The 15,260-nt window shown below is 55.4% G+C and overlaps 1 protein-coding gene across 1 annotated transcript; it reads right to left on the bottom strand.

Annotated features, from left to right (window-relative positions):
• Positions 1-389: 389 nt before the first annotated feature.
• On the bottom strand, positions 390-15,176 carry PLICBS_003020 (uncharacterized protein; the record flags this gene model as incomplete). Its single annotated transcript, XM_065600126.1, has 1 exon — positions 390-15,176. The coding sequence occupies one exon, from the start codon at positions 15,174-15,176 to the stop codon at positions 390-392; it is 14,787 nt and encodes a 4,928-aa protein (XP_065456198.1).
• Positions 15,177-15,260: the final 84 nt, after the last annotated feature.

Consider the following 15,260-nt stretch of genomic DNA (forward strand, 5'->3'; position numbering starts at 1 on the left):
AGACGCTCAGGAACAACGCGGCGGGCGGACGTCACTTTCGAGCTGGAGCCTCCCTGTCGACCTTGCGTGCCACATGGTGCATCGCAGAATAGCAGTGCCATGCGTCCTGCGCCCTGCGTGCGTACATGAGCCGTGCGTCATGCAGGTCTCCGTTGGGCGAACACAAACATGCCTGCACGCAAGAGACATGGATTGCCCTCACCATTATCCCATGTATCGCGTAGACCCCAAGTCACGGCTCAAAATATCAAGTCAATATAAACGTACAGCACCTCAGCAGGCTAAAAAAAAAAAAATAAGCCGTAGCCCGTCTATGTATGCGTATCCCCAACGCCGCGCAATGCATCCAAACAAGACCCACAACGCCATGCCCGTCATGATGCTCACGTCTAAATCGCAACCTCTGCAAACCACGTCCTCAACAGCCCGGCCAGTGCACTCGGCAGCTCCTCCAAATTGTGCACAATCAAGTAGTACTGGAACGGGAACGTGTCCAGGTACCGCTCAATCACCACTCTGCTCTCCCCGTCGTCGCCCTTGACGAACTTGGCCTCCTTGAGCTCTAGCACGCTGTCTCCCTTCTTCTTGCCTGTGTCGTCCATGATGATGAAGACGACCATAATGCGTTCCTCCATCGCCTCCCGCAGCAACCGCCGGATCGAGTCATGCGCAGAAGACGGTGTCAGACCGTCCGACAGTATCAGTGCCAGCTGCCAGAGGTCCGAGCTGCCGCCCGACTGCTGTCTCGCGGTTCGGAATGTGTCGATTGTGCGCCGGATCAGCTGCGCAATGTCCGTCCGATCCTGACCGAACGAAAACTTCTGCAGCACCTTGGCACCAGCATCCGCGCCAAACGGATCCGTCAGCTCGTGCGCCGTGAAGACGTCGCTTCCGAAACCGACAACGCCAACCTGTCCCACTTCGAGCATCGTCAAGGACCTCGACACCATTACCAGCGACTCCATCGCGAGGCTTCCTGACGACGACTCTCCCATGCTCTTGCTGTCGTCGACGCACACCATGATCTGATATGTGCGCTTTGTTGGGATCGCTCGACGCATCCAGATCTTGTCTCTCTTGTAGCTGGACGCAATGTATGGGATGATGCGCTTGATGTTGAGTCGCTTGCCTGTGCGGAACGAGCCTGAAAGCTTCGTCGACTGCGACGGCGTCAGGATCAGTCGCAGCTGTGATGTCAGCGACAGAGACAGCGCGTGCGATTTGGTCTGGAACTCGCTCCACTGTCGCATGCATTCCCCGAAGTCGCGGAGTGGCCGCTCGTCCGTGATGTGCGTTGAGGAGAGTTGAGTCGACGTCTCTTCGATTGGGCCCTCTTCGTCCTTGTCCTCGACAACGCCATCGTCCTGCGCTTCAGGGGTAGGCTCCCGGTTGTAGTTGCCTTGCCTTGTCTTGACCCCCGATCGCTCGTTGTCTGCTTCACTGGCCTTTGCCTCATCAGCTTCCGCAGACTCTCCCAGATCCATCCTGTCGGGCTCTTCAGCTTTCTCTTCGACGTCTTCATTCATCACTCGGCTCGAGGGATCTTGCTTGTCTTCCTCTATTGCCATGGACTCGTCGATAGGTTGCGCTTCTTCGTCCTCGGCCGCTCCCATCGCTTGGGTGTCTGCTGCGGCTTCGTCGTCCTGCAGGTGCTGGAACTCCTGATGGCCTTGGTCTGCTTCTGCCTTTTGCTCGGCTTGCTGCCTGTCGTCGTCGGGATTGGCCTCCTTGATATCTGCTTGCTGACGGTGCCACTTCTCGAGGGCATCGCCGAGTTTGCGGAACGGGTCGCTGCGTGCAGACTCTTCGGCGTTCGCGTCCTGTTCCGTCTGTTCGATCCGGTCGTTGTTCCGCGACGCGGCACCCTTGTTCCCCGCACTGGTGTCTTGATCCGCGGCGCCATCTCCAATCTCACCATGCTCCTGCTGCGCTGCTTCAGCCTGGAACTGCTCGTCCAAATCCATAGCGTCCGCATTCTGGTCCAAGCCGGAACTCTTGACGTCACTTGGGGCAGCATTGTCGGTATCGGCGTTTGCGTTGTCCTTGGACGGGGGCGCTTGGTCTTGTTGCTCCTGCTGCTGTTCCTGCTCTTCGTCCTCACCCTCCGGCTCTTGCTCCGGCTCTTCGTCGACTTGGTCCTCTCCGGTGGCTTGGCCCTCATCCTCAGGCTCAGTCACTTGACTCTCATCTTCTGCCGCTTCGTCTTGAACTTGCTGGGCAGCGGCATCGTCCGCCTCTTCATCATCATCCACCTGATCCTCCTGGTGTTGTTCCTCGCCCTCCTTTGGATCTTCCTCAACGTCCGACAAGTTGTCCAGGTCATCGTCAGAGGCTTCTTGTTGGTCATCAAAGTCCAGATCCATCTCTTCTGGAAGCTCTAGGGCGTCATTTTCGTCGACATTTTGATCTTGTCGGTTGAGCTCCTCCTGGGCGGTGACGTCTTCCTCCTCCGGGTTCTCCTCGACGTCATCATCATCGGCCTGGGGCTCCTCCGTCTGGTTGGACTCTGGATCTTGCTCTGCCTCATTCTTGTTCACGTCCTCATCAGCGGCCATCTGCTCGTCGTCTTGCTTCTGGCCCGTGCCCTTGTCGCCTTGCTGGTCCTTTTCAGCCTTGTCATCATCGCCGTCCCACATTTTCTCGTCCACAGCAGTCGGGTCCAGGTCGTCGACATCACCGGCCTCTTCGTCGATGTCTTTCTCCTCCTCTTCTTCCCCCTTTTGAGAACCTTCGTCATCGTCGTCGTCTCCAGCCACGCTTCCCATCTCGCCTTCGAGATCCTCGTCCGCCATATCCACTGCGTCCTTTTCATCTTCGATCTCGCCATTTTCCTCTTTGTTCGCTTCTTGTGCCAGCTCAGAGAGGTCTTCGTCGGGCTGAATGTCCTTACTGATGTCTTCAGCACCTTCACCGTCGCCGAGACCAGTGCCGGACTCAACCTGACCTGCATCGCCGGATGTCTCGTCAGATTTCTCCTGAGGCGTACAGAAGCCTTGCGAGGCTATCTGCGTGAAAGACTTCGTCAGGAAATATGCCATGTTGGTAACTGCTCTATGCAGATCGATGGCTCGTTCCACGGACTGTTGGCAGAGAGCCACGAATTGGCCAACGATTGGTGTAGCCAGCCCAATAACACTCGCTGCAGCAGAGCTGATTCGTGTCTCGCCCAAGTCGAGTTGTTGCATATGATGAATACAATTGCGTACGCTTTTTTCGATGCGCTTCATGTGGAGGTGGCTGACAGTTGTAAAGCAGACGTCATTGTGCCTCTGCAACCATCCTGCTTCATCCTCCTCCTTTGGAGCCGAGGCAGCCTTCTTCTTTGCGGACTCAACAGCCACGAGAATGGTGTCCGTCAAGGTCGACACCGTGTCGGCGAATGCAAGGATCTCGATGGATGCCGCGGGAACATCAGATTGTTGAGATTCGGTCTGTGTCCACACGCGGAGCTGCTGGAGAACGAATGCGAGGGTAGGTCGACTTGTTATGAGGCCATCCAACGTAACCTGCAACGTGCAAAGGTCCTTGAGAACCGACCCCTCCAGCTCGTTCTGCGCTTCGGAAACAATGCCGGAAGGGAGGCTACCCAGATCTTTCATGCGAACTAGGTGGGTCTCGACCCGAATTGCCCATGACTCCAGCTCTTGTACCACGTCTTGATTGTCGGCCTGTCCCAGCTTTCCGTGAGCTTCGACAAGCCTGATAGCAAACCTGACCATCTGAGCCAACCACGGCAGAAGGCGAGGCCAATTGTTGATCTGGTCCTGGCGTGCAAGTTGTCGGTTTTTCTCAGTATTGCCTAACGCAATGAACTCGTCCGAAACGGACTGGAGCGAAGAGAGTGCCTCCGTTGCCGCCGTAAGGCTAGTCCGCTGGGACAGGCCAAGGTGAATCATGCCCTCCACATATCCTATGCTCCGCCCAATCTCAGCGCCCGTCAACTCCTCAGAATGCTCTTGTGCTGCGGCTCGGGCGCGTGGGGCTAGGTCGAGGGTTTTGTGGAAGAGATACTCTGCATTTCGCAGCGCGGCGAAATGTTGGTGGTGGACCGGCGCTGTTGAGGCAAGAACAACAGCCAGTGAAGCTTGCTCCATGAGTCTATCTTGACCGAGGTTATGCTTCAAACCCATGTTTCGCAGATCTCGCAACGTGTCTGCGAAAAGCTTGCGTTTTCTTGTCTTGAGATGCTTGACTTGCTCTTTGTTCTCGTCATTTAAGAATGCTGGCGTCTCCTTTCGCAGCTCTGCCATCGATTCGTCCAGTTCCGCGACAAACTCGTCAACGGTTCGGGCGGCGCTTGTTGTCATCTCCGGGCCGTAAGCAATCTTTCTCAGGACAGACACTGTCATCGATGCATTGGCTAGGCGCCGGTTCTTCTCCAGCCACCCGGGAAGAGTTTCTTTCAGCATCGCCGGCATTTTCTGGGATGTTTCCGCTGCCTCAGGAGCAAGCGGCTTCAGGTCGTCGGATGCGAGCTCCTGGTCTGGCAGTCCTTGCTGGATAATGGTCTTCATCTCCTGTCCCAGAACACCTCGGAATTTGCGAACCACTCTGAAGAGCTTTTGGTGAGACTTGCGGGCACTCTCGCGGAGGGCATTGATGTTGGTATCCTTCCAGCTCGCCATGAGAAGCACGTCTTTCATCTTCTTCTCAATGGGTTGGCGGCCTTTCTGTATGGCAGATTCTGCCGCGGGCTCGTACCGAGCGTAGAAGTTGACGAAATTCTCGACGGCGTGGCAGATGATGACCAGTTTCGGGTAGTCCTTAGCTAACAGGCGAAGGTGGTTCAGGAATTGCCTCAACAGGGCGACCCGGGTCTTGAACTGGCCAACAATGGAGCTGGAAAAGTATAACTCCAGATTCTGAATAAGTGCAGGCGCGTACTCTCGGAGGTCTTTCGTCGAGTCCACCATGGACAGAGGAACCGCAACCACGACTTGGTAGGCGACGAACCACCAAGAAAAGGCATCGTCTTGGCACTTCTTCTGCTCCATCTCGAACAAGTTTGCCCAAGTCGACAGTTCCAGACGGCGCCAGCGAATGACGGTATCGGTAAGCGCATCGTGCAGGGGTAGAACGGCGTGCACCTTGCTCGCCCATCCTCCAAACTGCCACTCGTAGACATAAGCATGCAGCTGCTCCACCTTGGGTAGCAGTTTGGCGAGCGGTTCGCCGTGGACCTGGTCGAGGAGCTTGTCGCAGGACTGTACGACGTCTGCCAGTGGCTGCATGTGCCCAATCTCGTCAACAAGCTGCAGCTCCCGGAAACGCGACTTGATCTGGTAGGCCAGTGCGACAAGCTTCCGAGCCTCAGTGAGGTTGGCATCGGTGTAGAAATTGTATGACTTATCCACAGTAGGGGCCCGCAGCTCGTCCAGCTTCTCATTGAGGAGTAACATGGTGGGGGCGAGCAACTTTCTGTTTACCGCACGGTCGATATACGGTTGACTTGACGTCTCGGTGGCAACTCGGCGGCCAACAGCCACACAGGCCTCTCGGATGGCAGCCGGCGATTCAAGACTCTCGAAGAAAATCTTCTTATGCAACTCAGCCACTTTTAGAGACGTATCTCGAACCTGATCCGGCTTAATGGTGCGCCGTACGCTGGAATCCTCATCGTCGTAAGTCGGGAACAGCTCGTTGAATTCTTGCTCGTCGATCTCCTCTTCGTCTTCCAATGAGCCTCGGAAACGGTAAAGGCTGGTCTTTGCTGCTTCTGACTTGCGGTCCGCTTCGAGCTTCTTGCTCCAGTCGTCATAAAAGCTATGGAAGCAGCCAAAAACATGCTCACGGTGGTGCAGGGGCAGCTTGCCTGTGCCCTCCACCGCGGTCTTCGCCGCCATCAAGCCGAGATATTCGAAGGATTTCGAGGACAGCGTGCCAACAGGAATATCCCATTCACTGCCACCGAAGAATGGTGCTGCTTTAACAAGTTCGTCGGTGGATTCATCCAGTTTGGCTGCTTTCGCGGTGTCGCAGAGCGACAATCCAACCAGAAGGCATCGCAGTGCATTGACGGCGGGCCTTGTCATGTCTTGGTATGCATCAAATCGTGCAGACAGACGATCAACGAGACGCTTGACATTCTCCCTGACGAGGTGGAGTCCATCGTCGCTGCCGCCGGCTGGAGGCGCGTCGAGGTATCGAGCAGCAGAGGACAGGCTCTGGCCAACAACAGTCTTCAATATGTTGGAGAACTCAGCATGAAGCCTGGTGATTTCCGAAATCTCGGGTCTGTAGACAGGCTGTATCTGTTCCGGCGGTGGACCAAGCTCGGCAAGTTCTTGCTCCACCAGGTCAATGCGGACGCTGCTTTCTTGGCCAGTGAAGCTCTGCTCAAATGCCTTCAGAGCCAAGACACTGTCTTGTAACTGGCTTTGGAGTTCTTGGAAGAACTCTAGTTCAGCCCGCGGCCGGAGTTGGGGGTCGAAGACTCGATCTGGAACATAGAGCTTCACAAGCCCAACACTGAATTGAACCCAGGCCAGCGCGCAGAACTGCGCTCTGTGCGCAGGGTTATTCTCCGCAGCCATGATACCAACGATTGCAGGAATGAGATGTAATCGGGTAATATCCCGAAGATGGAGAAGGTCGATTTCCTCGACGAGATCATCAAAGGTGTGGTTGTCTGTCGGCAGGCCGTCTTGAAGTACCTGAGCGGCAATGCTCTGGCAGTTCGCTGCCTGCGCCCGTATAGCATGCGCGAGAACTCGGAAGTGCGAGCCGTGTGCAGCAAGGACCTGGACAATAAGCTGCCAGAGTGTCTCGTTGAGCTTATCGAGAGGGTCCGCCATGACTTGAGCACTCAGATCAGACAGTGCTCGGCCCATGACGGGAATTTCCGCTTCGAGCAGGGCAAGGGAGCGAAGGCTGACAGCACCCATGCTCTGCATCTTGCTCCAGAGAGATGGAACGAGTTTTCCATCCCAAGAATATGAATCCTGGTGAACCAGGCAGTCAATCGACTGCAACGTGGCTGCTGCCCCTTTTGAACTCGCGAGCAGCATCAGAGCTTTGGTGGGAATACTTGACAGGATGTCAAGGCCCTTGAGCCACCCGACTGGCTTCTCATGCTCCAGCATCGAGAGCTGTCTGAGCGCTTCAAACTCCGGCGCGAAAAAGGGCTTGAAATCTGCTTCATCGTCCCCGATTTTGGCCTCAAGAGACTGAACGGCTGATGTGAGGTCGTTGACCAGCCCATCAACTGCGACCATACCACCGCGCACTATTTCGTATGCCTGTCTCAAAGTCTGCTGTGCCTTGGATAGGTCATCAATAGATGCATTTGCCTTCCAACGGATAGCATCAAATCGGGAGCCAAGTTGGTCTAGGTCCAAGGTCCGATCGAGGGTAGACTTGTCAGGGATCGGAATGGGCCGCAAGACGTCCCACAAAGCTTCCATGCTCAGACCAGTGGACAGCTTGAATCCGCTGTCGAAATCGGCATCAAGTCGATCGAGCACGAATCCAATGATATCAATGTCCTCCTTAGCGGCGAACTTTTCGGATTGACTCTGGAGGAACCCGACACCGAGAGCCAGGTGCGCTTGGAATGCAGCTTCATCGAAGTCGGTGGCCGTCGAGAGTCGCAAGGTTCGTTCAATGTAGAGGCAGATGAGGCGCAAGAAGTGAGCGCGCTCTCTGAATGCTTCGAACGACCCGAAGTCAGAGGCTAGATATTCAAGTGCCGTACCAATGACAGCGGACATGAACGTGGCCAATTTGACCGTCGAGTCCTTGGACACAGCCGCAACTCGATCGCTGATCAAAGAACGTTGCAATCGACTCAATGTCGCCAGCTTGGCGGAACGAGCTTGCCCACGTTGCTCCTCGATAAGACCCCGAAGGCCGTGAAGGGTACGGGTATGCCCGTATCGAATCGCCATCCATTGAGGCTCACCGCTGCTTGGAAGAAGTTGCGAGACAGCCGGGTTGCTGAGCATGTGGATGGGCTGAACGGTCGAAAGGCCGGTTGACGCCGCCTGGGGAATAGTCGAATACACCCTTATGATCGCACGCAGGGTGTCAGACCCGGTATTTGAATGCAAGAATTCAAGGATGTCTTGCATCGCCTGAAGCGACTTCCCGTCCTGGACGACCCTGCCTGGCTCATTGACAAATCGGGGTAAGAGGGACACATCTTGCAGTGAAAGGTTGTCGACGGCCACTCGAGAGATAGCTACCTCTGAAGCAAACTCCTGGCACAGTTCCCGCGATTCTCGGAATCTTTGAAGCCCACTTTCAATGCTGGACATCCGATCAAAGCAGGGGTCCATGGCTGGAGGCGGTGTGTTGATATGTATCTCGATAGCACGATTTCGCATCGCCCGTGACAGCTCTCCATAGCGTGGATCCATTGTCAAAAAGATTCTGAACTCGGGGTGTGGTCGGATGACTCTAGGCTTCCCGTCTGAGTCGCAGTGCTCGTTGATGCTCAGGAAGCCGTTTGGCTCCAGAAGTGAATTGAGTCGGTCCAGAACAGAAGCATTACACATGTTGGCGTTGTCCAGGACCAGCCACTGCCCGGTCTCGAGGGCTTTGACAATGACTCCATCGAGCCACTCGAAACGAGGATTATCAAGAGCAAGCGGGCCTCGAAGGAGTTCAACCGCCTTAGAGAGCGAAACGCCAACATCAGAGTTGATAGAAACTTGTGTCAAGAGAGTCTCAACGGCGTCATGTATGGCTGCAATTTCGTGCGTATGCCCAGAGAAGCTTTCAAGCAGCTGTAACAGTCGCAATACTTCAGCCGGCACTGCGGCCGGGGCCAGTGACATGGCGGATTCTTGGAGGAAGGCGTTCAAGTCTCGAAGAGTCGCGTTGATCTCTCGCAGCGGGTCAGCCTGCTCAAACCCGCCCACCAAGTCCATCGTATCAATGTCGGCATTCATCGGGAAGACAACAAGAGGTTTTCCTGCCATGGCGGCCACGAATCGCAGAAGAGTCGATTTCCCAAACCCTGACGTGCTGCTAAGAATGCAGGGGATGTTTTGTTCCACGCAAATCATGACAGACTCTAGCTCCGAAAGCCTGGGGACGACATCGAGGGTGGGTAGCCGCTCGGGTTGAGAGTTAAGGTTCCTTCGAAGCAGAGCCAGACCGACCTGCCCGAATCTTGAATTGGTGTCGTGGTACAGGTGGTGCGATCGGGGCGCCCAACCCACGACTCGGGTGAAAAGCTTGTTCACTTCTGCGCGGTCCTTTTCGGTGCGGAATCGTTGGCGCACGAGGATGTCCAGAAAGTCGTCCACCCGTGCGGTCTGAAGTAGAGGGTCGGTTGAATTGAGCAGGTTCAACCAGCGTAGGACGTCACGCAAGTTGAACTCCCAGGGCCCGCCCTGTACGCCAAACGACTTCTCCACAACAAGCTGGTGGTCTATTTCCGAGACGAAGTCGATCAGATGGCCGACAACCTCAGCAGAGAGTTTGGGGAAGTTGTGGGACGCGATCAGCTTGAGATCTTCATCCTTGAGAACATCGGCGTAGACCACGATAAAGCGATTGACAAAGGATGCCGGGAGACCCTTGCGACCGCCGCCTTGATGGTGAGGGTTCTGTGCCGCGAAGAGTCGAAAGTCGGAATGTCGCTTGAAGACTTGGTCGAGTTCAGAAATGTAGACCTCGCCACGGTGATCCAAACAGGCGTTCAGACCCTCTAGAACGGACTGGGACGCGAGATTCATCTCGTCCAGAAGCACCCACTCACCCTTCTGCATTGCCTGCAGGAACGGTGCATCTCTCCAGGCAAAATTGCCTGCTTCTTCGCCTTCGACCGGAACGTCAGTACCAAAGAGATCCATCAAATCAGTCTGGTCGGACAAGTTGATGCGCGTGAGTGGTCGTCCACAAGCTTGTGACAAAGCTGCCACCAGAGATGTCTTTCCTACACCGGGGCTTCCCTCAAGAAGAATCGGCTTGCGCATTTGTAGCGCCCGCACGACTCGCATGGCGTTGAGTCTGGTGGTCGGTGCATGGAATGCGAAGCCCGGGTCCGTCGCACCTGTCGGGGTACGGGGCGTGCTAAAACTGCCAATAGAAAGCAAGTTGTCTCTCATGACTAGCTCGGGCTCCGAGTCATACGTAGAGGATATGTCGCGATCGAGAAGCTGCCCAAGCCTGACAAGACACGCCATTCTCTGTTGATTGACAGACTTGAGGTCTGTCGCTAGCATGGCCGAGGGGTTGGCGCCGATGCTATCAATGAAGATAGCTGACGCTCCATGGACGAGAGACACCACCGGATCCTTGGTCTCAAACGTATTAATGAACTGTACCCAACCGAGGATCTCTCGGACTGAAAACGGGGTGGTGGCCATTGACCTGAACGTGTCACCGAACCACGCTGCGAACTGAACCATAGCATCTACGAGATGCTTAGATCCATCCGCAAGTTTAGTCCGCACGATGTCGTAGATGTCGTCACTCTCTGATAGAGGAGGGACCCAAATTTCCGTGAAACGGTTGCGAAGCGCAGGGGACAACTCCTTCTTGCCGAAGTCGCCGCCGGGATTCATGGTGGCAAAGAACTGAAAGCCCTCGGACCCGACGACGAACGAGTTGTCTATGCCCTTCTCGGCTAAGAGGAGCGTGCGCTGCGGCTCAAGAACCGAGTTGAGGCGTTCCAAAACCGAATCATCGGCGAGTGAGATCTCGTCGAGAAGGAAGAAGTGACCACCGCGCATAGCCTCGACCAGGGCGCCGTCCGACCACTCAAAAAGGGCTTTGGCTCTCGTTTGATTTGTAGCAACGCGTTCAACGACTTCGATGGGAACCGCTGCGAGAGACGACGGTTCAAGAGCCTTGTAAGCTGCAAGCTTTTCATCCACCGAACCTGTGGCATCCACGCCCAAGACCACAAAAATGGATCGGAGGTCCGCGTCCAAGGCCTCAAGTATTGCACCGCGGTTGCGGATGGGCCTTTGCGAGCCGATCAGGTCTCCGGTCTCGGTGTTTTGGTGGGCGTTCACGATATGCAACTCTTGGTGAAGGGCTTCGGCAAGGAGCTGACAGACGGTGGTCTTGCCACAGCCTGTCTCGCCGACCAAAAGCACAGGCTCGTTGTTCTGCAGGGCTCTGAAAACGAGCACATACAGCCTCCGCATGGCATGAGTCCACACAACACCCTGAGTATTTTGCTTCTTGGTAAGATGTCTGAGTTCTGGTGCAACGTCTGCGGCATAGAGGCGCTGAGGGTCAATCTTGACTTTGAAGACCCTCTCAATCACCTCCTTGACTGCGAGCCTCTCTTCCTCGTTCCTGACTCTTTCGGCGAGAAGCATGAACCCGTGAGAGGCAATCTCGTCTCTGGTCTCTGCTTCACGAAGAGCCCACCGGAACAAGTCTCTCAGTGTCGCAAAACTGTCCTTTTGTTCAAACAAGCGGCTGGTCTGGCGCAGTCGCGAGAGTTCCTTGTACACGGTGACAATGCGTCGACAATCCGGTGGTGACGTGTTGCGGCTGCGCTGCTGCAAAATGTACTCCAGCTCGTCCTCCGGAATGTCATCGAAGTGAAGCTCTAAGAATCTGTTTCTGAAGGCCCTGGAGAGCACTTTGCGGCCACCGTAGAGACCTGGCGGATTTTGCGTCGCGAAAAGAATAAAGTTCTCGTGCGGTCTGACAACTTCTTGGGTCTCAGGGATAAGAAGCTCGCGATTGTCGTCCAGCAGTCTGTTCAGCGCTTCTAGGACGTCGGTCGGCGCTAGATTGAGCTCGTCGAGAACAATCCAGTGACCCTGTCTCATGGCCTGAACAAGCAGACCTTCCTGGAAGCGCAGTTTCCCATCAGGACCAGACACATACGTGCCAAGATACTCTTGAAGGTCCGTGTGCTCGTGGTTGTTGATACGAACAAACTTGTTGCCGGTGAAGTTGGCCAGATATTCGATCATGCTCGTCTTTCCGGCAGATGTGGGACCTTGGATGAGGATGGGGAATCGTCTAGTAGACGTAGCGCGAACCAAGTTCAGCAGGTTCCGCTCGACGTACGGTGTAATGATGTAGTCATCCCTCTGGACGGGGCTTTCCTCGCCTTGAAAGAGCCAGTACTGGCGGTCACGGTTCTGGTTCTGAAACTTGACATAGGGTCTCCCGTCGCTTGGATGTTTGGGCGTTTGAGATAGGAGGGCGTGGGGGTCTCCATGTTTATCGAGAAGGTGGTGATAGATGAGAGGTAGAAGCATCGTCTCTGAGTCGCGATTGAGGAGGGTCAGAAACCCCATGGAAAAGCCTTCATATAGCGCTCGACGCACGCCATAAAGTGGCGCAATAGTGTTCACATAGCTGAGCACTCGAGTCAGAGTTCGCAAGCTGAAGTGAGGCACCTCGTTCGCTCCGTCCACCAGCCTTTTCTCCTCAGCCATGCGCTTGGTGTTGAGATACAGTCGTGCAATGTCGTCGGCCGCTTGATCGTGCTTCGTGCTTGTGCTCCCCATGTAGGTTTTGATGATCGTCAACAGGTCCTTGAGATCTGTGTCGGGGCTCTTGACGTAGAGCTCTGTGAATCGCGAACGTATGCCAACGGGCAGGTCTCTCTTCCCAATATCTGTTGCCGGGTTCATCGCGCCGAAGATGCGGAAGTTGGGGTGCGCCACGATCTTCTCAATCTCTCCCGTCTCGGAAAGCAGGATGCATGGACGCTCATCGGGACCAGTCAACAGATCGGCAATACTTTCCAGCGTATCGGGAGAGGCCAGGTTGATCTCGTCCAAGAGCACCCAGTCGCCGTTGCGCACAGCCTTGACAAGGTTTCCCTCAACAAAGGAGAACGCAAAGGCCCCGGAGCCCCCGGAAATCTGCATGTCGAATTGCTCGAGGCTGCGAGCAAACGAGTCCCACCGCGGCCGCAGTTCCAAGAGCGTCTGCAACTTTGACTGGGTCTTTCGACGCTTGGTGGGCTGCGCATCGTCGTCTCGCGCCTCCGAATGCATCCGCTCAAGTTCCGTAATGATTTTGACAAACATTTTCGGGGCTTCTTTCCATAGCTTAGACAGTTTCGACCACTGTCCTTTGGCGACGCATTTGCCAACCTGCTCCAAATACTTCTGGTTCTTCGAGGCAGAAATGCCGGTGGCCGAGAAAAGGTCCTCGAATTCTTCTTTCAGGGGGACTGCGAGGCTCCGGACATTGACGGGTTTGAAGCCACCTAGCAAATCACCAACCTCGCTCTGTTGGGAGAGGTTGACAGCAATGAGCTTATGTCCCAGAGATTCTGCCAATTGCTGTACGACTGTGGTCTTGCCGATACCCGTCTCGCCTACCAACAGCACTGGCTCCTGCAGCTTCACTGCCACGGCAATCTGCTCCAGAAGTCTCTTGGCGTGTGCCGTGCTCGCAAATGGTCGCTTCGACTTTTGCAGTCGAGTCGTTCTCTTTTTTCTCAGTTGGGCGCGCCCGATTCTGAAACTGAGATCGCTCTCTTCCAAAGGGGGTATATTGGCGGACAGGTAGTGGTCCGCCCGTTCTTTGGACATGTGCATCTCTTCAGCAATCGCATAAACCAGACTCTTGCCCAGCTCGATGTCTGGGCAACTTCCGACGAAGCAGTCGAGCGCCTCCATAAACATCCAGTCTCGAGTGGTTTCGCTGATGGGTTCATCTCCAGATGTTGATCCCGCTGTAAGGAGACACTCTCTCAGTCTCCGACACCACTTGAGGAGGTCTCTCAAGTTCATCTGTCGATCCATCACGCTCCGCCCACGAGACATGAGAGCCGGGTTGTTACCCATCTGAGACAGACGCCGGTGAACAGCCAGAATTCCGGGGACAAACTTCCGCAGCATGGGGTATGTTTGCAGCACCACATCCTCAAGCTCTGGCTGCGTGAGGGGTTCCGTGGACAGTGATTTCCAGAAACGCATTCCCACCAGGCTCGGTAGGTTCTCTCGGCCATTCATGCCACGGGATGTCCGGACGGTAGCGAAGAGGCGGAAGCTGTTGGCGGCTCGTATTCTCTCTCCGCGGCTTGGAATGAGCAGTTCCTTTCGCTCAATCAGTGGCAACAGGGTGCTGAGAACCTCTGTCGGTGCCCGATCAAGATCCTCCACCAGCACCCATCGGCCCTCCCTAACGGCGGTAGTCAGGACGCCCGGCCTCCACTGGAAGCTTCCTGGCTTGGAGTCCGTCGAGTACAAGCCAATGAGCATCTTTGCGTCGGTCTGTTCGTTCAGATGCAACGTGACCATGCTGGAGTACATGCCCAGTTGGCGAGCTACTTCGTGGATCAAAGCAGTCTTGCCGACACCCGGAAGGCCGTGCAGAAGGACTGGGTCTGATTCTCGAAGCATTGAGGCCAGGTTCTCGAGATTCTTGGTGGTCGTCGCTGTCATCACAAGGCTCGATGGGTCGCCAATGGGACCGTGTGGGCGAGGCAGGAGGGTTCTTCCGTATGACACGACGTACGGGGTAACACTATGTACCTGGGTGGCCGCATCAATACTCTCCTCGTCATGTGTGACTTCGCTTCGTAATGCGACAACTGCCTTGGCTCGGTCATTTTCATGAAGCGACAGGAACCCGAAGTCAATGGGTCTTCCGTCCAGATCGGCAATGACGGCTTCGTCTTTTCCAACGTGCGCATCGACCAAGGTCTCGAGCTTGAAGTCGGAAGCGTGGAGCAGCTGGCAGAAGATGCGAATCGCCACATATCGCACCGCCCGGCTATCGTGGCTGAACAGATTCTGCACATATGTCGGCGATACCAAAGGGGTAAATGTCCGTGGGTCAAAGCTCAAGAGCCTCCATGCCGTCACGAGGCTCTCTAGCAAGCTGTCTGTGCTCAGGTTGGGCGATGCAGTCTCGTCCAATTTGGGGAGTCGCAGTCGTAGTGCTGGGGGTTGGTTCCCCGTCGGTGTCTCACCGGCAGAAGCCGTGAGGAAATTTGAAAGATATGGGGCAAATGGTAATATACGGGCAAAGGCGGATGAGATTCGTATTTGACGAGATGTATCGTTGCCTGCGTTGAGAATCCAGCGTGCGCAGAGGTCGGGAAAAGCGTCCTCAAAGTGCACAAAGACTCGCTCTGTAAGTCGCGGGATGAGCGCCGCCTGTGAGACGGCATCCAAGAGGTTTGTCGACGAGGTGTTCCGGATAATGTCGAGCAAATCCGGGGGCAGATGATCCAACGCAGTCGCGTCCCGCAGGAGCGACCTCGTCTGCCGCGAGACGTCAATCATGGCCATGATTGCGCCGTTGTCGACTTGGAAGTTTTTCCTCAGATGCGTTTTCAGTCAGAGGCGCCTTCCTAGTGCAATCATATGGACTTT

Source organism: Purpureocillium lilacinum, assembly GCF_023168085.1.
Source record: "Purpureocillium lilacinum CBS 284.36 DNA, scaffold_2, whole genome shotgun sequence".
Lineage (NCBI taxonomy): Eukaryota > Fungi > Ascomycota > Sordariomycetes > Hypocreales > Ophiocordycipitaceae > Purpureocillium > Purpureocillium lilacinum.